This window comes from Manis pentadactyla, chromosome 19 (assembly GCF_030020395.1).
Source record: "Manis pentadactyla isolate mManPen7 chromosome 19, mManPen7.hap1, whole genome shotgun sequence".
NCBI classification, from domain to species: Eukaryota; Metazoa; Chordata; class Mammalia; order Pholidota; family Manidae; genus Manis; species Manis pentadactyla.
In genome coordinates this window covers 18397890-18424222 of record NC_080037.1, presented here as the reverse complement: position 1 = coordinate 18424222, position 26333 = coordinate 18397890, and the positions used below count along the sequence as shown (strand labels likewise).

General features: G+C 41.3%; 1 protein-coding gene across 1 annotated transcript in view; it reads right to left on the bottom strand.

Annotated features, from left to right (window-relative positions):
• USH2A (usherin) overlaps positions 1-26333 on the bottom strand; it is a 722977-nt gene that overhangs the window by 113207 nt on the left and 583437 nt on the right. Inside the window, exons 54-55 of the mRNA XM_036931704.2 lie at positions 23416-23614; positions 10000-10107 (exon numbers count right to left, since the gene is read on the bottom strand). Coding sequence (XP_036787599.2) covers positions 10000-10107; positions 23416-23614 — 307 coding nt within the window. The remainder of the gene's footprint in view (positions 1-9999; positions 10108-23415; positions 23615-26333) is intronic.

The window sequence follows — 26333 nt, the reverse complement described above, 5'->3', positions numbered from 1 at the left end:
CTGAAAACTCACTCTATGTTAGATACTTGGACAAATCCATAAATCATAGTCTACATTTATGCCTGGGTTTCTCTGCCAACTTCCGCAAGATGACTCAAGCAACTAATTAGAGTTCTGATTTAAACATGATGTTAATTTGTTGATTTAAGAGATAAGGTGTAAAGGTTTCCTTCATAATCCGCTTCCTGTACTCATGTCTTTCTCACCTTGAAGAATATACTAAACATCACCAAGGTATTAGAAAAGCTATTGCTTATTTCCACTTTGAGTCAGCCAATGCAGCTTGTGAATACAGAGGAATTAACTAAATAAAATGAAGCAACATTCCAGATGTGCTTCCTGTCTTAAATAAAAGTTGGGTTTCATATTTATACAAGCTGGCGAAAGCTCGTTCATATTAGTGATAATCCTGTGTCCACTGGTTTGATTTAAGATGAGATTGAAATGTGTAAAAACTAGTAAGGGCTGTGTTTTTACTTGTATAATGATATGGAGACACTATGATCTTGGCAGCTGCAAGAAATATTTGATAGCATCAGACCCACCTGAGGTGAAATATCTGAGTCCCCTCTTGAGAAACTGCCTCCCTCTCTGAGCATGAGCCTCAGGTGCTGTCAGAAACTCTATTCTACATAATAAAAGGGCAGATTCCAAGGAAGGAGAGAAGTGTATGGCCTTGAGGGTAATCATCTAGAAGCATGTTTGGGAGCAGGTAAACTGAGAGATCTAAGACTGAAAGGGCAGAAGGAAACCTTGGTGGGTCTGTCAACATAATAGCTACCAGAAAAGGAACAGGTCGACTGGATTTGTTTTACATTTGTCTTGAGTGCTATGCAATATTACCCGCTTCTTGAGTCTTGACAAATCTTCATTCCAATTCAAAAATCTCAAACTTTACCATGGATTGGCTTTCTCTCTGAAGTTAGCAAAGAGAACATGTTCAGTATTGACTGATGTCAGGCATGTATTGACTTTTGGACTATTTACTATTTGTTAATTTTTTCCTTCAATATTCTACTCAATTTTGTGTCATTTTCTGTGTTGGGAGCTGCGGATGTGGGAATAAAGACATATAGTCTTTAACCTGCAGGGAATCAAAGCATCATGGTGAATAAAGATGAATCACTAAGAACTGATAATCCAGTTTGATAAATGCTTGTAAAAGAGGAAGCGTATTGTGCTACTGGAGCACTTTGGATGGGTACACAACACAAAGTGGGGGTGAGAAGGGATGGACAGGATGAGGAGGTGGTCATAGGGGATTTCCAGAAGGGGAGACATATGAGCCAAGTTTGAAAAAGTGTGAGTTAGCTGAGTGAGAGCGTGGGGAAGGGAGTCTAAGCTGACGGGAACCCTGTGCAAAGTCCTGGAAGTATGGGAGAGCATGGTAGACACGCAGGCACATTGGCATGACTGTTGCTCTGGGTAGAATGTAGGGAAAACCAAAAGATGTGACACAGCGGCAGAAGTTGAAACTTGAGGGGCCCGTTGTGCTTTACTAAAAATGTGGAGACTATTTTTTTCCTAGAAGGAAATGGGAGGTTACGGAGGTGACTAATAATGTGAGATACGCCTCTTTTGGCAAAAGAGGAAAAGTAATTGGAAAGGGAGTATAAAGAAAGGAACAAATGATTAGAGGCAGGGAGACTAGTTAGGAGGATCCAGAGAAGTTACAGGGGTATGAAATCAGGCAACGGCAGAAGCGATGGTGTGGGTAAAATTGCAGTATTTCCAGAACCTCTCACCTGGCTTTAGAGCATCTCCTTATCAACAGGCATTTCTAAGGGGTGGAGAGAAGGAGTTCATGCCATATCAGTGGGTAATTACCCGGGCAGTGACCTGCGGGATGCCCTTAAGGAAGAGAGGCAGTTACAGAGAAAACATGCTCCTGGAAGATTCCTTAGCAGCGGCGAGCGGGGAGGTGGCAGGGAAGCCGCGTTGCGGGAGGCCGTGGAGGAGAGGGAGGGAAGAGCGGTGCCTTCAGCCCTGGAGATGGTGGGGAAGCTGGTGGGTGGGGAAGATGAGGAGGTGGGGCCAAGGGCCGATCTGCTGCTGAGGCCGCCACCCGAGGTACCAGCCTCTCCTGCAGTAAAGGCCCGCCTAGCTGAAATTTAAAAAAATAAATGAAACAACTATGGGTTCCCTAGAGTGAGGAGCGGCCCCCTTCTGAGGTTGGGGAGCACCCCATGCTCTGCCACTATACCCAGGATGAGCTGGTGGACGTGAGCGTCCAGTACAGGCAGAAGCCATCGGAATCCCTGTCTACACGGCTTTTACGTCTCTGGGATATGGGGGTGGAAAACATTGCTCTGTTGGGTGCTGAGATGAGTAGACTGGCTTCCCTGATGGCTCACCCTTCCCTCCGGCAGTGCTTGCAAAGTGCCCATCACACCTCAGGGAATCAGACGCTCCTGGGATGGCTGACAGGAGCCACCAGGGCAGTTTGGCCTACTCAGGGTGATTTACCGTATTTACCTAAGAGCTGGAAAATGGATGTAGAACTCCAACAGGTATTGAAGGAATTGGGTATGGAAAATACCATCTATAATATGGACGCCCAGGACCCCGATGAGCAGTTGTTCACTGTAGGAATGAAAAATCTGGTGCTCTATACAGTTCCCACATCTCTCTTTGGGTCCCTAGAGACTATTCTTGCCCCCACATAGGGCAACCCATTAGTGAGGTTACTTGTACTTTTGCAGATCTGGGAGGTTGAAATGATACGGGCACAGAAGGAAGTTTGAGCTGTGACTGAAAGGAGAGGAGCAAAGGGCCCCGTGAAGGTCTCAAGGACTCAGAAGTGGGTTGATTTGATAAAGGCCAGGGTAGTGAAAGGAAAACTCGATGGGCAGCCCAACAGAATCTTGCTAGAACTGTGGCACCAAATAAAGCCAGAGCAGCAGTTCCAGCCGCTGAGGTCCAGGACATGGAAGTCAGAGGCAAAGCCTCATGTCCATCCTGTGTCCCTGAAACACTTCCTGGGGGACAGTACTCAGGATTCGCTTGGGCCCTCACCCCCACAGGAGGATGATTGGGCATCGTGGTTTGATTTGGGGGATGTGGTGGGGACCAGAGGCCACATGTAGAATTAGCAATTCATTGGTGCCCTGTGAATGTACGACGTGTCCTGGCGCTGGTGGACACAGGAGCTGAGTGTTCTCTGATTGATGGCAACCCTGAGCGGTTTCCCAGGACCCCTGCTGTGATAGACGGCTGTGGGGGTAAGGCAGTTAGAGTGAAGAAAGCCCAAATCTCACTGGGGATAGGGTGTTTACCCCCAAAGACATACAATGTATACATTTCTCCCATCCCTGAATATATTTTGGGGGTAGATATCCTGCAGGGCCTGTGGTTACAGACCACTGTAGGCGAGTTCAGACTGAGGGTACATGTGGTAAAGGCAGTTCTGAGGGGACATGCTAAGCACACATTCAAGCATAGGCTTGAATAGACATGCCAATCTATTGGATTCTGGTCACAACTCTGGGAAGGAGCAGAGATCTGGGTCACCTTGATAGAGAAGCAACTGGCTGCTGTGTACCACTCCTTGCTGGCTATGGAATCCATCACCAGAACAGCTCCAACCAAGGACCTTGTACCTTGGTGGGTGACAAATACTAAGCAGTATAAATTGCCTGGTGGGGGGTACAAGGAAATTGGAGAAACTCTACAGGAGTTGGAGAAGGTGGACATCATAAAGCCCACTCACAGTCCTTTTAATTCCCCAGTGACAACAGTGAAAAAGCCAGACGGCTCCTGGCATATGACCGTGGACTACAGGGAATTGAATGAAGTCACACCCCCTTTGCATGCTGCCATTCCCTCTAGAGCAGCCATTCTGGACACCCTCAGTCATGAGCTGGGCATGTACCATTATGCTGTGGACTTTGCTAGTGCTTTCTTCTCTATTGACATAGCACAGGAAAGCCAGGAACAGTTTGCCTTCATGAGGGAAGGCCAGAAGTGGACATTGACTGTCCTTCCACAGGGACACCTCCGCAGTCCCACCATCTGTCATGGACTTGTAGCCCAGGACTTGGCCACATGGGAAAAACCACAAATGGTGCAGTTGCATCACTGCATTGATGATATCATGCTCACATCTGATTCTCTTGCAGATTTAGAAGGGGCAGTTCCTAGACTGCTGCAACATCTACAGGAGAAAGGATGGGCTGTGCACAGCACCAAGGTTCAGGGACCTGGTTTGTCTGTAAAATTCTTGAGGTTGTCTGGTGGGTAAAACTAAAGTTATTCCTGAAGCGGTCAGAGACAAGGTCCAGGCTGTCCCCACCCCTACCACTGTCAATGCATTACAAGAATCTTTTGGGCTACTGGGGAGTGTGCAGCTGCTTTTACTGCTGCTAAGCTAGCAGTCGAGGCCATGCAGGCCTTGAGTGCAATGGACTCATCAAGGTCCTGTGAGCTTGATGTTCATGTAACCAAAGATGGTTATGGATGGGTCTTTGGCATAGGCTTGAATAGACATGCCAACCTGTTGGATTCTGGTCACAACTCTGGGAAGGAGCAGAGGTCTGGGTCACCTTGATAGAGAAGCAACTGGCTGCTGTGTACCACTCCTTGCTGGCTATGGAATCCATCACCAGAACAGCTCCAACCAAGGTAATAACCACCTATTCCATTGCAGGGTGGGTGGGAGACTGGACCCAAAGGCCATGGAGTGGTGTGGGACAGATGCCTACAGCGGCCAAATGGGGTTCATATTTACAGCAGTGTAATAATACTAGCCCCTTAAGTGGAGAACTCCACTTTGGGCCAGTGACCTATACCAGTGGAAAGCAGGAAGAACTTGCTTTTGAGCCATTGGTAGCCGAGAGTCCTTGTCAGGAGGGAAAAGCCCCTATACCTGAAGATGCTTGGTACACAGATGGCTCCAGTTGTGGGCGGCTCCTGAAGTGGAGGGCTGTGGCTTTCCATCCTGAGACTGAGACAGTATGGATGGAGGATGGAGAGGGGAAGAGCAGGCAATGGGCTGAGTTGCAGGCAGTATGGCTTGTGATCACCCAGGAGCCCTTGCCTATAGTTGTCTGCACTGACAGCTGGGCCGCCTCTAGGGGCTTGACCCTGTGGCTACCAACATGGTACCATGCCAACTGGATGGTTGGTCACCAGCTCCTTTGGGGGCAAAAGTTGTGGTGGGACCTATGGGTCTCTGGTAAGACTGTGACAGTTACCGTGTATCATGTGACTGGCCATTTGCCTTTGGCATCCCCAGGGAATGATGAAGCAGACACACTGGCCCAGGTGTGCTGGCTAGAAGGAAAGCCTGCCTCTGATGTGGCCCAATGGTTACAGCAGAGCTTATTGCACACGGGGCAAAAGACAATGTGGGCTGTAGCCTGTCAGTGGGGCTTGCCGTTGACCTTTGAAGAAGTCAGCAGAGCCCAGAAGGAGTGCCTTGTGTGCTCTAAGAGGGACTGACACCGAGTCCCACAGCAACATGGGTCAATAGCAAAGGGACCGATATCCCTTGTCAGGTGGCAGATAGACTATATTGGGCCTCTGCCCATATCAGAAAGATATTGGGATGCCATAACTTGTGTGGGCACAGCTACTGGACTATTGGTTGCTTTTCCTGCATGTCGTGCAGATCAGCAAAGCACCAAGAGGGGCCTGGAGCATCTCTTTGCAGCCTATGGCCAGCCGCAGGGGATTGAGAGTGATCAAGGCACCCACTGTACTGGACATGTGTTACAAGGATGGGTGCAGCAATTAGGAATAAAGTGGAAGTTTCATGTACTATATAATCCTACTGGGGCAGGCGTGATAGAGAGGTACAATGGTTTGTTGAAATCTGGCCTGATATCGGACACCAATAGTCTATGGGGTTTGTCGGTTTACTTATGGGCAGTGCTATGGCATTTGAATGAGAAGCCCTGAAAAGGAGCCTTGAGCCCTGTAGATATGCTAACCTACCTTGCTGCCTCTCCTTTACAACTGTATGTGCTAACCAAAGAGGACCTATTGAAGTCAGGATAGGGCCAGTAGAGCAATATCCTGCTGCCAGCCCCAACCATATTAAACCCTGGAGACACTGTTGAATGCACATGGCCCTGGCCATTCTGACACATGGACCAGCAATGGCTGACCCTTCAGGCACCTTGGGGAAAAGGCCTCGAAGCTGGCCTCTTGTGTATTCCTGGAGTAACAGCAGAGTGGCCCCCAAAGATCACAGTGGTGTACCCAGAACGTCTGGGAGGTAAGAGCATCTTATGGGGAAGTTTGTTTTATCTTTATGGCCAGTGCATGTACCACCTGTAGCCCTATATACTGACCCATCCGTAACTCCCACAGGGAGGGGGTGAAGGTCTGGTATACTAGACCAGGATGAGATCCCATTCCTGCCACTGTCCTATCACAGGACCACTCTCTTACATGCATCCTACCTGATGGACAAGATTTGCCTTTGCTGGTATCATTAAAACATGTATATCTTATTGCCCTTAAGGTTATTTTCTTGTACAGTCCTTGTGGCTTGGATGCGCCCCCTGGCTGCAGCTGCCGTGTGATGACTGCTCTGAACTCTCTACCTCTTTAGCTACTGCCTACCTATGGAATGGGTGAGCTATGGACTTAATCTGCATAGGATTTTGATATCAGCTGAATCCTCCAGCTTGAGGATTATCATGATTTTATTGGTGTTGCTATTGTATGTCATTAGTCTGATTATAATGCTCCAGTTTTCTTGCCCAGGGACCATTGCAGAAGAAGGGTAACAAGTGAATTTTAAGGTGAGATTTCTGGAGGGGTGGCCTGTGGGTAAAATGGCAGTATTTCCTGAATCTCTTGCCTGGCTTTAGTGCATCTCCGTATCAATAAGTGTTTCTAAGGGGTGGAGAGAAATAGTTCATCTCTGTATCAACCTGGGTGAAGGGCTTATCGGAACCTGAGAGGTTGGGGGGAGGATTCACTTGCTTCTGCTGCAGTAGGAGAGAGAGATGCTGGGTGGCTTTTTTGTAAGCAATAAACGGATTTTAAACTGTATTTCTCCCTTTGACTGATTTCCCTTTCAGCTAGGTATTTTGCCCTGGGATTTCCTCTCCCTGGAGTTAGAGATGGAAAGGAAGAACTCATTTTTAAAAAATCCTTTATATTTAAAACTACTAAGATTTTATAAAGAATTACGTATTACAACCTAAGGGGAAGAGAAGTATTAAGATAGTCAATTTTGGGGCTATGGGATTAAATTAGGTGGATGGCAGTACTTGAGAGAGAGCAAAAGGAAGAAAAGTAAGTTTAGGGAGTGGGGAGAGGGGTTTTAAGCATCGCAATACTGGGTTTGAAGTATTTGCAAAACACTTGCATATAAACATCTGGTAGAGCGGTGGACCATAGGCCTTAAATCTGTCAGCGTAGCCTTTGGGAGAGCTCAAGAATGTGGGAGCTCGCAGCCTTCATTAGGAATTAAAGCTACTACTTGGGAATTCCAAGGACTCTGGAGTTACAAGTACAAGAGTAGAGGAAGAATCTAAAGAACATCAACAGTTAAAAGAAGGGCAGAGAAAGGGGAATTGGGAATGAGACTGAGAGAGATTGGTTTCCCTTTCCTTTTTCTTTTCCCCATTATCAATGCTAGAGGAACGCTTACCTGCAATTTTGAATGATTGAACTCTAAAATGAATTAGAACTTGCTAGTATGGCAGCAATTCTAAAAAGAGAGAGCAATAACCCAGTACGAACTCTTCCCATTATTTGACTAAAGGTACACAATTTTCTATGAAGATAAAATGGTAGTGAATTATGTCCAACTTATCAATGAGGTCATAATGTGCATTAACTCCTTTTTTTTTTTTTAAGATTGAAAATGAGAGAGAAATGAGAAGAGCTCAGGGTGGCTATGAACAAATGCTTCTCTTAATTCTTTCCATATCCACTTAAGACACTCCAGTGTTAGATGTGTTAGATGCTTAAACTATGTCACATTCACTCAAATAGACATTTTTAATTAGTTATATTTGGGTTATTAATTTAAAATGATATATGTATTTTCATTTTATAGTAAAACAACAGAACTTACTGTTACTGCTAATTTGTTCCCTTGCAATCCTTGAGTTCAGCACTCACACTACATTTATTTCACATACAAGTTATTCACAAATGGCACTTACACAGCCAGAAAATAGATTCTAAATCTGTGTTTGTTCTGCAGAGGAAAGTCCATTTAGTTTATTATTTCTTTGTAGAGTTATTTGTGTTAAAGGAAAGGTGCATAAAGAGAAAAAGAGAAATCAAAACATTTCTCATCTCAAGTCCCCTGAACTGTTGAAAGCTGTGATTTTTAACATGAAATCTGAGCTCTTTCAACAATTTTTTTTTGGGGGGAATGGTAAAATAGATGCATATTTTCTAAGAATGTAATGATATAGATTTGATGAGTAAACTGGAGCAAGAGATCCTGTCATTTTATTAGGCTTGAGTTCCAGCCAAAACTGGTTGATAGATCCTTTAGAAATTATCCATTATCATCAAAGTATCCATTTGATAGTTTACCTTTCCAAAAAATCCACTGCTGGTTTCTTCCTTTCAAAGGAACACTAAGCTTTTTGACATGAAACATTCTTTATATAGAAAACATCATTAGTGAATTCCTGGTGAGGAGCCATATGCCCCATATGTGGAATTTTCCATTTTATTCCCCATTTACTGGTAGGAAGTTCAGGTCTAATATTCTGAGGTACAACAATTCCTTTCATTAGAAGAGTAATGGACAACTAGTTCAGGTCTCTCCAATGGTAATTAACATTACACTTCTCTTTTGAAACTAATTTATGCCTCTGTTTCCCCACATGGAAAACTGGCAGATAATAAAGATCAAGAAAATAGTAAGTTGATCACTAGACTAAAGCTTCAGAGAATGTTTTTTTTTCCATAAAAGTAAACGATACCACCAATCTCAGTTTCTAACCCACAGGTAACCACTGTTGTCAGTTGAGTGTGTATGCTTTCAGATTTTTTTCTATGATTTTATGTATGTGTCTACAGAAATGAATATGGTTTTCTATGTAATTTTAATATATATAAAATATACTATACATTAATGTACTTCTATCATTTCATCCTTATAGGTACAGATCATCTCATTCTTTTAAAGTGATGCATGGAATTCTGTAATGTGAATATACGTGAATTTATTTAGTCATTCCTTTACTCTTAGACATTTAAATCGCTTCCAACATTTTTTCATTCAACAAACAAAAAAATGCCTCAGTAAACATACTGGTATGTGCCTCCTTCTGCAGTTGTGGGTGTTTTATTTTCTGGTATAGATACTGAAAGTGAAACTATGTGTCATGGGGTAGTAACATTTTAAATATAATAGATATTGCCAATTTGATATTGTGATATCAAATTCCAAGGTGATAGCTCCCCTTCATATTCCCTCAACCTGTGTTTGATTGTACATCTCCTCCATTGTTCATTTTTCCAAATTCTTGTTCCTGTGGCCATCTCAGACCTCATTTAGTCCATAAAATCTTTCTTGATGGCCATGATGGGTTCTAAGCTGTCCCTCTTCAGATTAACCTGAACATTCTGTTCATTTATTCGTCTTTAATATCACCTTTCAGATTCTCTCTCTTCATGTAAGTTCAGGTACTTACCGTATCACATCCACTTGATTTTAAGTTCTTCAGTGCAGTGAATATTTTAGTCAACTTCAGCAGAAAATATGGGCTTTTTACATATTAAGCACCCCAGAAATATTTAACGTTTGACTTTTTGAGGTATTTCACATCCAAGTGTACAATAATTATATTTTTTTTCCACAGAATAGGCAATTTACAAGGTCTAAAGAAAGAATTGAAAACGAACTTTACGTTTGGAGGCTTATGGTTTAAACAAATCTGAAGAATGGGAACCTCCAATACTATTTTATTTTGTATGTGTCTACTTTATTCCTTCTTCTTTGTTTGATATGAAAGAGTTTATAGAGTTCACTTCAAAATGAAAACTTCTCCCAAGTCATGGGTATTTCTTAATTACCTTGAGGGGCTGCCTGCAGTGTCTGACCTAGAAAAGGCTCACTTGAAGTGCATCCAGCAGATGTACAAGCTGTAAGCGTGAAGCTGTAGTTGGTGTATGGCTGGAGACCTAGAAAGGAGCAGACGAGAAATAAAGTACATCTTGAGAGGATTATTTATTATCAATTAAGCACCAGAAGTAACATGCAGAGTTGTAGATACAATCTCCAAAAATTTTAAGAGCAGAAAATACTCTCTAATGGGGATATGAATTCCATAAGCAGTTCAGTATTAATAGAAATTTCATTAATCACTGATGAAATAAATTCTCAGCCTTAGAAGAGACCTTAGCATTCACATCATCCATCCGTCCATGTTTCTCTAGATTCCCCTTCCTAAGTTGTCACTGAAGAGGCCATCCTGCCTAGGCCACGGGAGGACTCCCTCTCTAAAAGAGCCCATTCTGTTTTTAGACAGCGCTAGAGTTCTCCTTATTTTGTTTGAATGTCCTCCCTTATATTGTGGTGAACTCTTACTATCACTTGCACCCTTAGGGACATGTAGAACAAATCTAATTTCTTTTTCCACATGACAGTTCTTCAAATATTAGGAGACAGTTATCAAATCCCCCCTGAATCTTCTCTTCTCTAGGCTAGCTATCCCAGTTTCTGCAACTGCTTCTTTTATTAACAAGGGCAGAAAAAATAAAAAGAAAGTTAGATTCAACATTTTTAAGCCCCAAGCCATATTCAGCTCGTATTAACACCAACGCCTCCCCCACCCCCTTTTAACTTTGCATTTCTTCGCAGTGTATACAGGCCTATAGCATACTCTCTTAGACTCCTGTCGTGGTTTGGGGTGTTGGTTTTGTGTATACACATAGATTAAACATAATTTGATGAGGGGATAGTGCCTATTGTTCCTTTTGTCTTCAGAGTATAATGTAGCCCAGCAACTGCTCAATAAGCTTCAGGAAAAATAAGAATGACAATCCATTTACAAAAAATACTGTATATTGTTAGGTTTCACTAAGCCCTGGCTGATTACCTTGGGCAAGTTACTTAGTTTCTCTTTGCCTTGATCTACTGATCTGCAAAATGGGGAATCTTAGCATCTAGTTTCTAAGGCTGTTGAGAAGATGAAATGGACTATTTAGAGCAGTACTTCATTTTAGCAGAAGCAACCTGAAGACTGACCAGCATTTGACAAGGAATATATTAAGGGTCGTGTTTCTTGCTTTGATCCTTGGGAAAATTTAAGCAGTGCCAAAACTTGATTTTTTTATAAAGAACAGGACTTAGTTTATGTTAAATAACTGGGCTAAGTTGTAATATGGATCCAATGATGACTATATTAATTTTTCATGAATTTTGAACTACATTTTCACATATGTTGTTCTTGGTAGGGTGATTTTTCCTGCAGAGACTTTCATGTATCACTCTGTCACCTTATGCACATTTTTGCTCAAACACTGCATTTTAAAAGATTTTGACCCCTCTATCTACACACTGCACCCAGCACTTTCATCCCTTGAAATTACTTTCTTCCTTCACATCCTTCAGCACTATCTGATGTTTTATTATATGTCTGTCTATTTATTGTTTGTTACCCCCCTTATGGTGTAAACTACAAGAGCACTAAAGGATGCCTATCTCTGAAGGATACCACCGTATCATTTGACTAATGACAGGCACAAAGTAGGTGCCTGTTAAATGAATGAAAAGAGTAACTGGTTTGTTTAGAATTAGAGCAGTGGTCTGGACTCTCTGCTAAGGCAGTAATGTTTTGCAGCTGCTCCTGGCTGCTTCAGGCTTCAGCTTGAAAGCCCTTTGCGTTTCCTTATCAATTCAGTGATAAGATGCAGTCCTTATTTGATTGTAATCTTCTGTTTGGTTGCTATGGAGGATTTACATAATTTTGGTATTTACCTGGAATATGATGAAAGATCTAAGCCATACCCAAGTCATATAGGTTTGATAAAAGCTTATGGGTAAACGCTAAAGATTATAAAGTACAGACCTCCAAAGCAAAGGGAGGGAAACATTTCAGAGAAGGTCGGAGGCTGTGGTGGCAGGCTGGTTTTACCTGGGAGGAAAAAGCCTCAAAAAACGAGGTAGTGACCCTTGTAACAACATTGTATCTGAATATCTTACCTTCTCACTTAGAATGTAAGACCTTTGAGAGTAAGGATGATATCTTTTTTTTTTTTTTGCCCAATATTGCCTACTTTTAGGTGTTCAATGTTTGTTAAATATTGTTAAAAATCAAGCCCCCAAATGTGCTGCCAAAGGATGTTGGGGCTATGTGGCAACGATGTCCCTGATACTCAGCATCACAGGTGTGATGTGACCAGACCCTTTTTCATAATTCCATAGGTATCCCTGCCAACAGCCTCTGTTGCATTCATGGGAGATTATGCTCTAGATGCAGATTATCAAAATAATACAAAAATTAATGCATAAACAATGATTATCTTCTAGATTTTTTCTGAATGCCAGATATAAGTATGGTTGGTAAAAACGAAGCCATGCTTGATTTTTCTCTGGAATGTTCTAATCAAAAAAAAAAAAAAGACAAAGCCTCAGTTCTCTTGTGTTTTGGCCAGTCTGATTGCAGATGTGCAGTGACGGTTGAAGAACATTTGGGTGACAGGTCTTAGGAAAGAAGAGAAAATTTGTAATCACAGAGGTGTAGTGTACTAAAGTTGATGAGAGGATTGAGCATTTGTGATGAGAATAGCAGCTGAAAAGAAAATCACATAAAAACAGAAATTGCCCTTTCTTCATAAAATCTTTCTGAAACCAGTTGAGTGGCATCCACTTTAGATGTGGCCCAGAATACTAGAAGACAGCTGTTTCGAGGTGGTACAAAGTGGAACAGCTAGCCCTTCAGGAATGTTTGATAGACTGGGGAATGTGTGCCAAAAAAGTTGGCTCCGTGTGTTTGAATTGGATGGGGTGGCTTACCACCCCTGCAGGGTACGGAGCCCGGGCTGGTGGAGGAATATGTATCCCTTGAAGTACTGGAGTACCAGATGCAAGAAGGCGGATGTAGAAACTAAGCTCTGGGTAGAAAGCATAGGTCAGAAGGTCAGAGGAATCCAAAGACATCACCAATCAAGAGAAGTGGTTCTGGTGAAATGGGTAAAAAAACAAAGATTGGATAATCAGAAAGATGAGAGTGGGAGGCGTGAGATGGGACCCCAAGTGAAAGAGGGAGAATGATGGACTTAATTTAATTTTCCGACAGTTTATTCTCAAAAAGCTGTTTGCCCGTGAAATGTGGGCATGCCGGCCAATTTAAAGGGCCATATTGGTGAAAGGGGAGAAGTACTTAGGTTCCTTTCAATTGACATTTACCAGTTTGTGTCATGCAACTCCACGTCTGCTCTATTTACCTTCCAGAGCCCACTCATACTTCTTCTTATAACAAAATTCAAACTTTCTTGGGTGAAAATCAGTGTTTTGGCCACTATCAGTCTTTGTGCTTTGTTCAGATTTGATGCCACGTGGAATGAGGAGGGTATGTAGACCCAGGCCTGAGCACAGCTGCACATTGCCTTTGCAGTGTTAGCAGCTGAGAACTGAGTCTGGGGCCTCATTCAGGCCAGTGAACGACAGGCTTGAATCAGAACTTGCATGTGCACTGCTCATAGTTCTTCTTCACCACACAGAGCTTGAGAACGGAGGAGAGCTCAGAGAGTAAAACAAATTGGGTCTGGAAATACCATTTGGTGGTCTTGAATGAGCCATACCAAAAGTCTACACCCGAAGTTTTAGTTTCATGAGCCAATACAAGTCCATTTGTTAAGGCTGTTTGAAGTGAGTTTTGTGTGACTTAGAAAAAAACAGTTGTAAATGATACAATCGCTGTCATTACTAATAAGGTCGCGTGCGGATGCACAGGTTCAGAATCTTGTATGTCACACTTGGGGGTCACAGCAGCTGTTACTGTGCTGTCCTGGGTGAACTGCCTTTATACAAGATGGAGTTACAAGATACGGGAGAGAGAAGGAGCAACAGCATGAAAACATTTGGTGAAAAGGTGAAGAGGTCTCAACTTGAATATCACCAGAACAGGAATTACTATTCCCGCCTCATCAGTTGGAAAACTGAGGCTCAGAGAACCAAATGTTCACACAGTCCTTGAACCATCAGGTCAGGATAGAGACACACACAGGATATGAACACCAAGCCCTGTGTTCTTGCCATATCGCATACGAGTCACAGCCAAATACCTTGAACTTTTTCAATGATTGCTTTCTCTCTGAAGATTAAACAGCATCTGAAAGATGTAAAAATGGTAGAAACCATTGCAGCTGTTCTTAAAAATGAAACAAATAGGTTGAAAGGACCTAGTTCAATCATTGAGTCAATACAAAAACTATAAAGTAAAACCAACAGTGGTTTGGTTATTCCATTTTCTCTCCTCTTTTCTCTGGATGCTATACACTAAATAAATAGATTTTATGAGAAACAGTTTTTTTCAAGGAGGTTGATGAGTCAATTACACATACAACATTAGCTAAAGTTTACTGAACACTTACTATGTGCAGGCTTTCTGCGGACTTCCAGGGCATTAACTTGTTAAGCAGGGAAATAGATATGAGCAGGGTGGAAAGAGAGAAGGCTGGGAAGTCCACTAAAAAGACCCAGAGTTAATCAATTAAAGCTCAAAAAGCCAGGAGCAACTTGGCCTGGAATGTTTGAATATCCCCAGATAAAGGAAGGTTCCTCAGCATAGTCCATGTCCATATTATGTTATTCATGCAGGCCTAGCTTATTTTTTTTTACCTTTACCTGTATGCTGTTTTTCTCTCCTTTCAGCCCTAATTAAGTAGTTTGCAACCGAGGCAACTAACTTAGCATGCAGGCCCAGCCGTAAACAACATAGTAAAAGGCAGGGAGGAGTCCATCTTAAAGATTGTATTTTAATACCCAGGAAGTTAAAAATGTAAGATTCTTAATTTACTCTTTAGCAAACAGACAATAACTCAGCCCACCTTGGGGGCTGGGCAGGCACCTGTTTGATCTGCTCCCAGACCAAGACGCAGGTATCCCAGGGAGAAATCAGAGCAGGAAGGTTCTTGTGTTAAGTTAATTCTAAGTATTCAAAGACCACTTAACAGGTCTGCACCCCCAGGCCTTTGTCACAGTCCTGAACAATCCTTAAAAGGGGGAACCCCTAACCTTTCCGGGCACTACTCTCTCTGAGGTCGCCCGCACTTTCTAAAGTGGGTAACCTTTTAATCTTAAACTTTCTCTCTCTGACCTTTCAGGGCACCTGTCCTTGTGAGGTGGCCTGTACTTTTTCTCTCTCTAAATAACTTTAAATAGAAATTTTACTCTGCTTCACTACTGTGTCTCTACCCTTCAATTCTTTGTCGGGCCAGGGACAAGGACCGAGAAAAATACACAACGCTTCCCCAACAAACTCAATCCAAGCCTTCAGTAACTCCCTGAGGGATTGCTCTTGTCTGCTCATTTTACAGATGAGGGAGTTAAGGCATAGAGAGTTGGTGGGGCTCACCTAGGATCACAGCGATGAGGATAGAGTCAGGATAGAAATCTGGGCAGCTGGGCTAAGAAATGTGGCCCAGCACAACTGGGTCAGGCTTTTTTATAAGGAACACAATGACAACAGCTTAAAGTCCAATGACACTTTCCTACTATATATGAAAAAAACCCAGTGGGAATATATTTAAATATTTCCATTTTGAATATTACCACAATTCATGTCCTGAGGCAGTGCAGCACAGCTGTCCAGACAGAAGAATCAGAAGTTAGATTATTTGGATTTTAATCCTTGCCTATGTCTCAGTTTTCACATCTGTAAACTGTGGGCGTGAGAGTGTAGGCTGCTTAATGGTTTTACAGACGAACTTGAAGGAAGGCAATATTTGAATCCATAAGTTTCTATATTCTATTTCTTAGGTCTTGTATTTGTCATACTGTTGGAGAAGTGGATTACTAACACGCTTGGTTCAAATAATCTGTAAGGAAAGCGTAGGCTGTCATCAGGCATACATGATTTACATGAACTTGATGACCTTTCATACATATGACTGTAAAACTCAATAAAATCAACACAGTTCAACAGGAATCTGCTGTCATTTTAAGTAAGTCTCCATTGGTAGTCCTTAAAATGAGATATATATGAAATATTAGCAACAGGCAATGAAAAGGGCACGCCAATTGAAAACTACTCATGAATTGATCAGGATGAGAAGAGGGAAATAAAGAGATGTCTCGAAGGAACCATTCTGACTGTAACTTAATCCTGAAGTCGAACAGTAGAAGGAGAAAAGAAAACATCATTCAAGTGTTTAGCATTGAATTAAAAGAGTAAGGGATAGCAGTTGTAGAGTAGAGAAAGGCAAATGCATGTATTTAACATTTCAGTATAGTGGAGATTACTGTGGCTGCAAATTACCTGAATTTCCCCACAGGGAATCATGTTCTCTTTTAAAGGAAAGAGGAATCCTATCACCAAACGCATTACAATTACACTTTCAAGTAACATTACTTTCAAGAGTAAATGTGTGTTAAAAAGGGACAGCAAAAAGTCTGCCTATGGATCATAAAAAGATGATTTGGGAAACAAGACCCATGCCTATGTATGCTACATTTGATGCACTTTATCAAGAACAGCTCATTTCTAATTTTTGATCTCCAGATCAGCAGTCAGGAAAAGGCATTTTGTCCGTTGTAGTTCAGATAAAAAGTGCTCCTTCAAAGCATATTCAGGTTGGATTCTACAGCAGTGTCATTATTACCAAATATCCTAAAGAATATGTAATTCCACAAATTCCTGAGTCAATTTGGCCAGTGACTAGTTCAAGGGCTGAGAAGCCTCGGTTACTTTAAAACATTTTTGGTGGGTGGTTATCAAATAGTATATACCCTGTGGGCAGGTAACCTGTCCTGGCACCAGTTCACCCAAACTGGATGTTTAGCCCGGCACAACGGAGCCACACATCCGGTCTTGCTGCTGTAAAGCTCTTCTTTTGTCCTCATCTGCCTCGGATCTCATTAATGTCCCCATCCAGGGCATCTGCTCATGGACGTTCCTAGGGGCTTCCAGCATCCTCTGGCAGCCTTGGCTGTGAGGGGTAGGGCTGCATCAGCCTCCTACTTTAGATCAATCTGAGTCTATGGAAAAATTTGGATGTCCAAAACTGGTACATCAAGACATCATGCAATTACTTTAGAGACCCCCAAGGTGCATTTAAATTATGATCTATTTTGCCAAGTTTGATGAAGAAATGCATCAGGAGTCCACAATCCCCTTGTCTAGATAGTACCATCCATCACAGTCTCAACTACTCCCCATCCCACTTCATCAAGCCAATTTCTTGCCACCTTGTGAGCAACCATTGGCACTGTCCATTTCCTGTATCAATGCTTTAGGGTATGAATTCAGCTGATAAGTCATATGCACTGGGCATCAAAACATCAAAACAAAGAGGCCCTTGCATTGCAAGTGCCTGAGAGAGAACTTCATGAGCTCTGGTTCTGACTGCTTGCTACAAGCTTATTTGTATTCGTAAGTCTTTATTTTATGTGATATTCCACTCCTCAATATCTTCATGATCAGATTTATCTCAGGAAGTACTTCCCAGACAGGTTACTTCTTTGTCAGATTTTCTTTCCAAATACAGACCAACATTAAGTCTATTAAGATAGTCCAAGGTGAAGGGCCCCCACCCATAAGATGGCGAACCTCCTGCTTCTCTTCCGGGTCCTCGGTTCCCGCCGGCGCCACCTGAAGCCCAATCACCCCTCGCCCCCCTAATCCCAGCACCCAGCCAATAGCCACCAGCCTCGTAGAAGTGACACCTCAATCACCCCATGCCCCTTCCTGTATAACCCAGCACCTTTCCCCAATTAAGCGGAATTCTCCGGTGAATTGCTGCTGTGTGTCGCTCCTTCCTTTCACAAGGAAAGACCCTTGCTTTTGACTTTTATAACATTATTTTAATCAATATTTTTCTTTAGAGTTTGGTGTTGTACTACACTGGAGCCACTTTTACCCCGCATTTTCAGGCAGAGTTTTCTTCTCTAGCAACAAATTGTGGCATCAGGTGGTGGCAAAGTCTGACGCTGCTCAAATGCTTGACAACAAGGGCACATACTGCAGAGAGAGCCGGTGTTGGCTAGAACTGCCTGGGCTGAATGTAACTCGTGACTGTCCAGGCAGAGACCTGGGAATGTTTAAAGAAAGCAGGAACTTTTGGTTGATGCTGTGGTCTGGTTTTCTTTCTTTCTTTCTTTCTTTCTTTTTCTTTTTCTTCCCTTCCTTCCCTTCCTCCCTTCCTCCCTTCCTCCCTTCCTCCCTTCCTCCCTTCCTCCCTTCCTTGTCTCTCTCTCTCTTTTTTCAATAGTCAGGCACAAAGTTTTCCTTGGAAAAGTGAAAATAAAATGAATTGTCATGTCTATTTTCACAAGTCTGATGTTTGCTGCTCCGTATGGATATGCAGCACAGAGCATTATACACAACTACCGACGAAGCTCCGGAGGCTGTTCTGAAGACTTGATTGCCGTAATAGTTCTCTTCCTATTTGGTTCAGTTAAATAAATATACTGCCAGTAAGTTCAGATTGCCAGGGACAAGGACTGGTTTCATGGGTGTGTGACCTAGGCAGCCGAGTCCCCATGCTTAGAAGGGTCTTCAGCTTGATTCAATGCTCTGCTTTCACCATCTTGTAATTCTTAATGACTTTTGAACAAGGGCCACTGCATTTTCATTTTTCGCTGGGCTCTGTAAATTATGTAGCCATTCCTGCCTGATTTAGATGTGTTTCACAGTATGCTTTTTGTATCCAATCAAAATGGAATGAAATCACTGAGATACTAATTTACTATTCAACATTTACCCATTCGACAAATACTTTTTGGACACTTAATATGTGTCAAGTACTATGACAGGCACCATCACAGCCAAGGAGGAAGAATGGCCAACAGGAAGCTTTGTCTCTGTTGTTTCCTTAAAAAGCTTTACCTGTTCATTAAGGAACAGAGACAAGAGATAAGGATACTGTGTTAAAGTATAATAAATACCATAAAAGCGAAGTGTAGGATTCTATGGGAGCACATAGAAGAGTTATCTAAATGTAAATTCCCTTTATAAATAATTTGCACATTTTTATGTTGATGATAATATGATGGTCAAACTGTGTTGTCTTTTTTCAAAAGTTGTATGTAGGATATCTGTTTCAGTACTTTAGTAGGACATGTTCTGTTACAACCAGCCCTCCTAAGGTTTATGCTGTTTCAGCACTGGAGGTTTTCATGAGCTTCTAGAAGGAAGGAAAAGGAAGGCAAATTGTTTGCTCCTTGCCAACCTCATGCTAATGGGTCTCCCTTTTAAGTGAAATGCAATAAATGAGCACCTTTTAATGAGTTATTTGGAAAACATCTCCCCCAGAGTTAAGAGACCCATAAGCTTTATCATATCTGCTGCTCAAGAGGACATGATTAATTCATTTTGTTCTCAGTGGCCCTAATTATTAAGTTAATCCTTTCCCCGTCCTCCCTACCACATGCCCACATGAGGAGGCCCATGTATAAGGTGATGGCAACCCAAAGTGAAACGATGCCATAACCGACATCCCAATTGTTCTGTGCAGGATGGTGGACATGCTTAGTAATACATGATATGAAAAGGTCTTTTATTGACAAGCTGCCATGCGCTGTTTGCATTAGCAAATATGAGAAGATGATGGCTGCTCCCCCTTTGTCCCCATGGTATTTGGCTCAGTGAGATGGCAGAAAGCGCTTCAGTTTACTTGAAGCATTGATAACACCTCTAAATAATTAACTGAGGACTTCCTGTCTTCAATTACTTAATGCTTTTTTTAACATCTTGAGAGGATTATAAGCAATTTATGGATTTCACATGATGAGTGCATTCGCCACTATTCCCACAAAGCATTTACGGGATCATGTTTCTAAAGCTTTGAGGTAATTAAAAATAAGCATGGAGACAATGGGGCTGAGGCAAGGTGCTCGCCTTCCCTTCTGCCATTTCAAAGGACCTGATTTTCAGGCTCCAGGACGACTCGTGCTACAGCCTCATTAGTGTTCGATTGCTACTGGGGAATGCCCAGGTTTTGGAAATGATGAGAAAATCAAAATGTTTTTCCTAGAGGGTTCAGGCAGTTCTACATCAAACATTGGAGCAGAAATGTGAAATAAATGATTGTTTTAGTTCATTCCATGAATCCAAAAACTTCCACACTGAATTTGGTCAGTTTGCTAACCATGGGACTGAACTTTCTCTAGCAGGTAAAGTGCATCAACACTATTAAGATCTCAGATTTTAGATTATCTGATGTCCAGCCCCATTCCTGTTCCATAGGAACTACGTACAGGAGGCTCTGTACTTGGTAAGGTTTTGCTGAATGAGGGCTTATTTCCTTATTTAACAAAGAAATCTCTTTTTAGGGCTGCATTGCCCAGATGAAATACTCTCTAAAGGTATTTAAAACAGTACATAGGAATGGATCAAATGAATTCTAAAGACTTTTCTTCCTTTTTATTATCTTATAAAAAGCAAAATTATGTGGAAAAACTTTTAAATATTTATCCTAATAGAAGAGAAATTCTGGCATCAAGTTTTGTGTATGAAATCCTCTCACATGAAAATATCCATTAAAAAAGGAAGAACTGGTGGAGTGAAGGTGTTTAAAGAAAAATCTTTGCAATTATTTTATAATTAACGAGGCTATCAGTCCTTCTGGTTTGCAAATTACAATTGAACCTGGTCTATTGGTGTATAAATGCTGGTTTCTAAAAAATGCAAACCAGTACATCTGGCCACAGTTCAAAGCCCATGCTGGTAAAATAGATACTATAAGAAGAAGAAACTTCCTTATCCTTGTATCCCAGTTTATTGTGAAAGCTTTACTGGTACTGATATAGGTTGAGTTTATTCTCATTTCTTGTCCCTGCTATGACAAGGAATTGAAAGGCAGAGACACAACTCCAAAAGAGGACTGGCCGGAGAGCCAAGGTAGACAAAGGCTCCAGTCTCTTAGGGGAGGGTCTATTTATCACATTCTAGCAGGGAGGAGCCTCTTTGATTGACAGGGTGAGGCCATTTGATTGACAGTTCTAGTTATACACCCATTCTGCTTGGTGGGAAAGTCTTTTCCCAAAATGCACAGAGAAAAGCCCACGGGTGGGGTGGGGGGGAGGAGGTAGGTAAACAAAATCCTCAATTTTATTTTAGTGAGATCTTGATGAAGTGTGGTTTGGTGGTTCTTAGTTTTGTTCGGTTGTGCCTGCACTGAGACCCGGTGGGGACTGGTTTGGCCTGGTCCCAATAAACAAGAAGTTATCTTCCTGGAAGGCCTATGTTGTCTTCGTGTGTGATCCTTACCAGGGCAGAGTTTGGGCAGTTTTTCTTTGCACTTCATATTTCCCTTCCCTGGCTGCTCGTTATCTATCTTTCTACCTAATAGTGCTAAGTGTTAATGTGACTTAAAATGCCTTTCAAAACGCTGTACTTACCCTTCCTAGTCATTCTTTTGATTTCTCTCACTGCAACCTGTGTAGAGGTCTGTTGTGGCATCAGTTGCATTGTATTTGCAGTTATTCCTCAATGTGTCAGTGTTGCCTATTACTGGGAGCTTCTTAAGAGCAGCGAGGTTATTTTAGAGCACTTAGTATACTATCTACAACATAGTAAGCAGGCCCCTGTGTTTTTTCCTTTGGAATCAAACAGTATTCTGAGTTCCCTATGGATGGAGGCACTGAATGCCCTAGGCACCCCGAGTAGTTTTCCTCTTCATCTTTCAAGTGTGGAAATTAAAAACATCCCTCACTTATCTTACAGGGATGTGATGAGAATCAAATGAGTCAAAATGCAAATGGTTCTTTAACATTATGAAGCACTATATAAAGGTAAGGTTTTTAATTATGTAAAACAACATTATTTCAATTGTAATGATTTCTATTTTAAGTGAAATAAGATGTAATGAACAAATTTGATCATCTGAATTGATGAGGGCTTTTCTCATCCCCATTATCATCAATTTAGCTCAGGATCTTCAGATAAGGAGCACAATGTGCTCATCTGTAAATATTTATTAAGCACCTTCTGTAGGCTTATTGCACGTTTGGAAAACAGTGGACATCAGTCAGTGAGTCTTACTTGTGAGTCAGGGAATTGGGGAGTTAAGAGAAAATCATAACGGATTAATTTTTCTCCCTGTGTAATATAGCCTGTGCTTCCTCTAAGGAAAAATAAGGCATACACTTCCAAGCCTTTCTGTATTTCTATGTGAGTTCTAGTATCAATGCCTCTTGCAAAGTGTGGGGGTCCAATGGAAGGGGGACATTGCCTCACTTGGCCTTGAAGGGAGGCTGCTGACAAAGGAGTAAATGTAAACTGTGCTCTTATAATCTAAATTAACACAACTGTTTGGGATGATCCAGTAGATTCAAATAATGAACTAAGTTACTTAACCTCTAGAAGTATTCTTTTCTGTAAGCTGGGGGTAATAATTCCCTCTCTCCATAGGTATGTGATAGAATCAAATTAGATAGTACATGGCATGTGGCACATATTAAATTGGCTTATTCCCCAAACGTTTATTTAGCACCTATGAATGTGTCCAGGGTTATTCTAGGTGCAAGAAGAACAGTATTGAAATAGGTCTCTGCAATCCAGGGGCTTACATTTCATTGGGGCGGGGGACATAAAAAGGCAAATAAAAAACAAACACAATCAGGGAGCGAGAGGTCTGTGATGAAAATAAAACAAGATGATGTGGTGGTATATTAGAGAAGCTGCTCTAGACTGGGAAAGTCAAAAAACGCTTCTCTTCAGAAGTGACATTCAAACTAAAACGTGTTAATTATTATAATCACTGCTAGTCATTATCTGACATTATAATATACTGTACTGTTATTATTTTAAAGTTACTTATAACAAATAATGTTATGATAAATAAAGTTAATACAATTACTATAAATAAATGTTAATAATAATAAAAATTGTCACAACCAGTCAGCTGTCAACTGTTCTGCGTATTAATTAGCCACTCAGTAGATAAATGTTGGCGTCTGGCTGATCTTCCCCTGCCTCCCAGTACATTCTTGGCTACCCTAGTCCCATTATCTATGAGTATATCCTTGGGGAATGAAAATGCATCTCACTGTTTAGAAAAAAAAAAGTTAATACTGATGCAAAAATCCTACACATAATGCATATCAAAGCCAAATATAAATTATTTCTGAAGTTATCTGCTGTTGTGGCTTATTGCTGTCAGTGTGGGCTCCTCTATTAGCATGGATAAGTGGGACCTGACCATATGTCAAGAGAACACGTCCTTTCAAAGTGACCTCATATATCAAATGCACACCCCCGGGATGCATGGCCCCCCAACCACAATGACAGACTCTTCCACTAGGTTCTCCTCTTTTTTTTTCACCTGTGACCGTATGTTGCCTCCTGTCAGTGGTGTCAGTGTAGATGAGACCTTTCCCAGCCTGCCGGAGCTGGTACTCTTTAATGACGCCATTTGGTTTCTCAGGGACGCCCCAGCTCAAATGCAGAGCCTCCGCACTGGGGGCTGTGATTCTTGGTGGCAGGATGCTCTGCGGAACTCCGTGGGTTGTAGCTGCAACTACCTGAAAACATGGGAATTAAACAGCAATGTAATGTAATAGTACACTAGGTATTCTGCTCAATGAGAATGTCACTTTTGTTTTCAAATGTCGTTGTCTGGCCTGGCATATCATTAGCAAGGGCTTGGAGAAGCAGTCCCCTTTTTATTCTTTCCCTCCCATCCTATTTCAACAATGAAATCTGACCTTGAATGCATTACATAAGTCTCAGACTACCATTTATCACAACAGGTTCAACAACAATTTGATGGCAGAGTGCAGCCCTCAGTTTAAACAAGTAAAATCTGGCTGGCAGACTGTCTTACTAGAGAACTCTTGATAACTCTCTTCCATATGGCCCATCAGTGTCTTTGCATTTTAACAGCCTGATTTTGTACATTTTAAGCACCAGTAAATATGGAGTAAAACCCACATCTGAACTTGCTTGCATATAATATGCCTTGAACAGTATAATTGGGAAGGCCTTTCTGTACTCTTCCTATCATACTCAGGATGACTTTAGAGGGTCTGCACCAATGTTCTAGAAAAAGAACTGAATGAGAGGAAAAAGAAGATAAATCAACCAGTTATTTATTCAACATTGTCAAAACACAATTTCAGATGAAAACTGGCTGCATTTGCCTTTACATGGAATTAACTCCTATTTCACTTTTTAGCCAATTGCTTTGACATCTGGTAGGCATGAGCTGTGCTTCTGCAAAAACCATGGAATCTTTCTAGGACCATTTGTACCATAACTTTTGATTGGACTGATCGGTTGCCATCTGTCTAAATGGCGGCACACTCAGAGATGTTTCTGGGGTCTGTTGGATAAGGAACTGCACACATGCACTGCCGCTGGTCTGTCTGACTAAATGTTTTACTTGGATGGTTCTTGCTCAGTGTGTGAAGATGCTGCTCTTCTAAAGTTTTAACCACATGAAAAAAAATCAGAGCTGCATATGTGTGAGTTTGTTTCTCCTGGATTTACATGGACTCAGCTAGCTTCTATGAAATGCCTCTCTCTTTATTTTCTTCCTAAATTGTTTGATTGTTTCTTCCCAGTCTGCTGTCTGGGCTCTTGTTTCTCCATTTAGTAGCATTCCCAGTGCTCCCCATTTATGGTCTTCTGTTTATTGTCTTTCTCTCTGTTCTCTGTAGATGACCATATTCAAACTCCTTGCATCCACTTCCCTCATAGATCTTCCTAGTGAATTTTAGGCACTTCTTAATCTAGCTTCTGACTAAATATTTTCTCTTAAAGTAACAAATGTTTACTTCTAGCACTCTGCTACCTGCTCCTCTTAAATACGTTTTTTAAAACATTTAAAATTTTAGTTGTATTCTTTAGTTTTAAGTTTTCCTTTTTTTTCATTTGCTTGCAGGCACTGCGATCAGCAAATCGCTCAATTCAGATAGTTTGAATTATCATTGATACTTTCCTTTTGTAAGGTAGACTACCAAGCCCTGTAGATTTTGTCCCCCGATATCTGTTGTATCTTTCTTATATTCTCGATTCTGCCCTCTGTTGCATGAGTTCAGGTCTTGATTATTTCTTGATGAGGCTGGTGCAGAAATGTTGGAACTATTTGATTTTACATGCAAGGCTTTTCTGCCCTTTTCTCTGTTTTTCACGAATGGGAAATTTTTGTTGACATGGTATTTAAATAGAAACCCTTTTAAACTAAGGAATGGTTTGGGAATTATTATAGATTTATAGAAGACTATGTACAGATAGTTTTCAGAGGAAAAGTGTGATAAGGGCATAATATCGGCTCAAGTTCTCCTTTTTCCCTTCTTTCTTTATTGAGGTAAATACAGCATTACATATTTGGTACGTATAACATTATGTAAGTTAAAGGTGCACAATGATATAATTCAATATCTTTACGCACTACAAAGTGCTCACCATCCTAAGTTGTTATCATTCATCACCATGCAATTGATTCCCTTCACCCATTTGCCTACTTTCAGCCCTTTCCTCTGGTAACCACTATATATTTATTATATCGGTGGTTTTGTAATTCTTTGGGTAAATACCCAGAAGTGGAATAGCTGGATAATATGGTAATTCTATTCTCATAGTGGTTGCACCAATTTATACTTCCACCAACAGTATATTATATGAGGGTTCCCTTTCTCCACATCCTGCCTAATACTTACCTCTAATCTTTGTGATAACAGCTATTCTAACCAATGTGATGTAATTTCTCTTTATGGCTTTGGTATGCATTTCCCTAATAATTAGTGACATAGAACATTTTTTCATATGCCTGTTGGCCATCTGCGTGTCTTTTGTGGAAAAAATACTACTCAGATCCTCTGCTCAATTTTTAATTGGGTTATTTTTGTTAAGTTGTGTGAGTTCTTTATGTATTTTGGATATTAATCCCATGTCAGACTTATGATTTGCAAAAATCTACCATTCATAAGGATGCAATCCTTATATTATGTTTTTGTTTTGATGATGCCTTCTTTTTCTGTGTCGAAGCTTTTGAGTCTGATATAATCTGTTTTTTTGTTTGCTTTTGTTTCCCTTGTTTTGGAATCAGATCCACAAAATATTGCTGAGACTGATGTTGTGGAGCTTACCACATATATTTTCTTCTAGGAATTTTATGGTTTCAGGATCTACTTTCAAGTCTTTATACCATTTTGAGGTAACTTTTTTATGTATGGTGTTAAACAGTGGTCTAGTTTGATTCTTTTTCATGTGGTTATCCAGTTTTCTTGACATCATTAC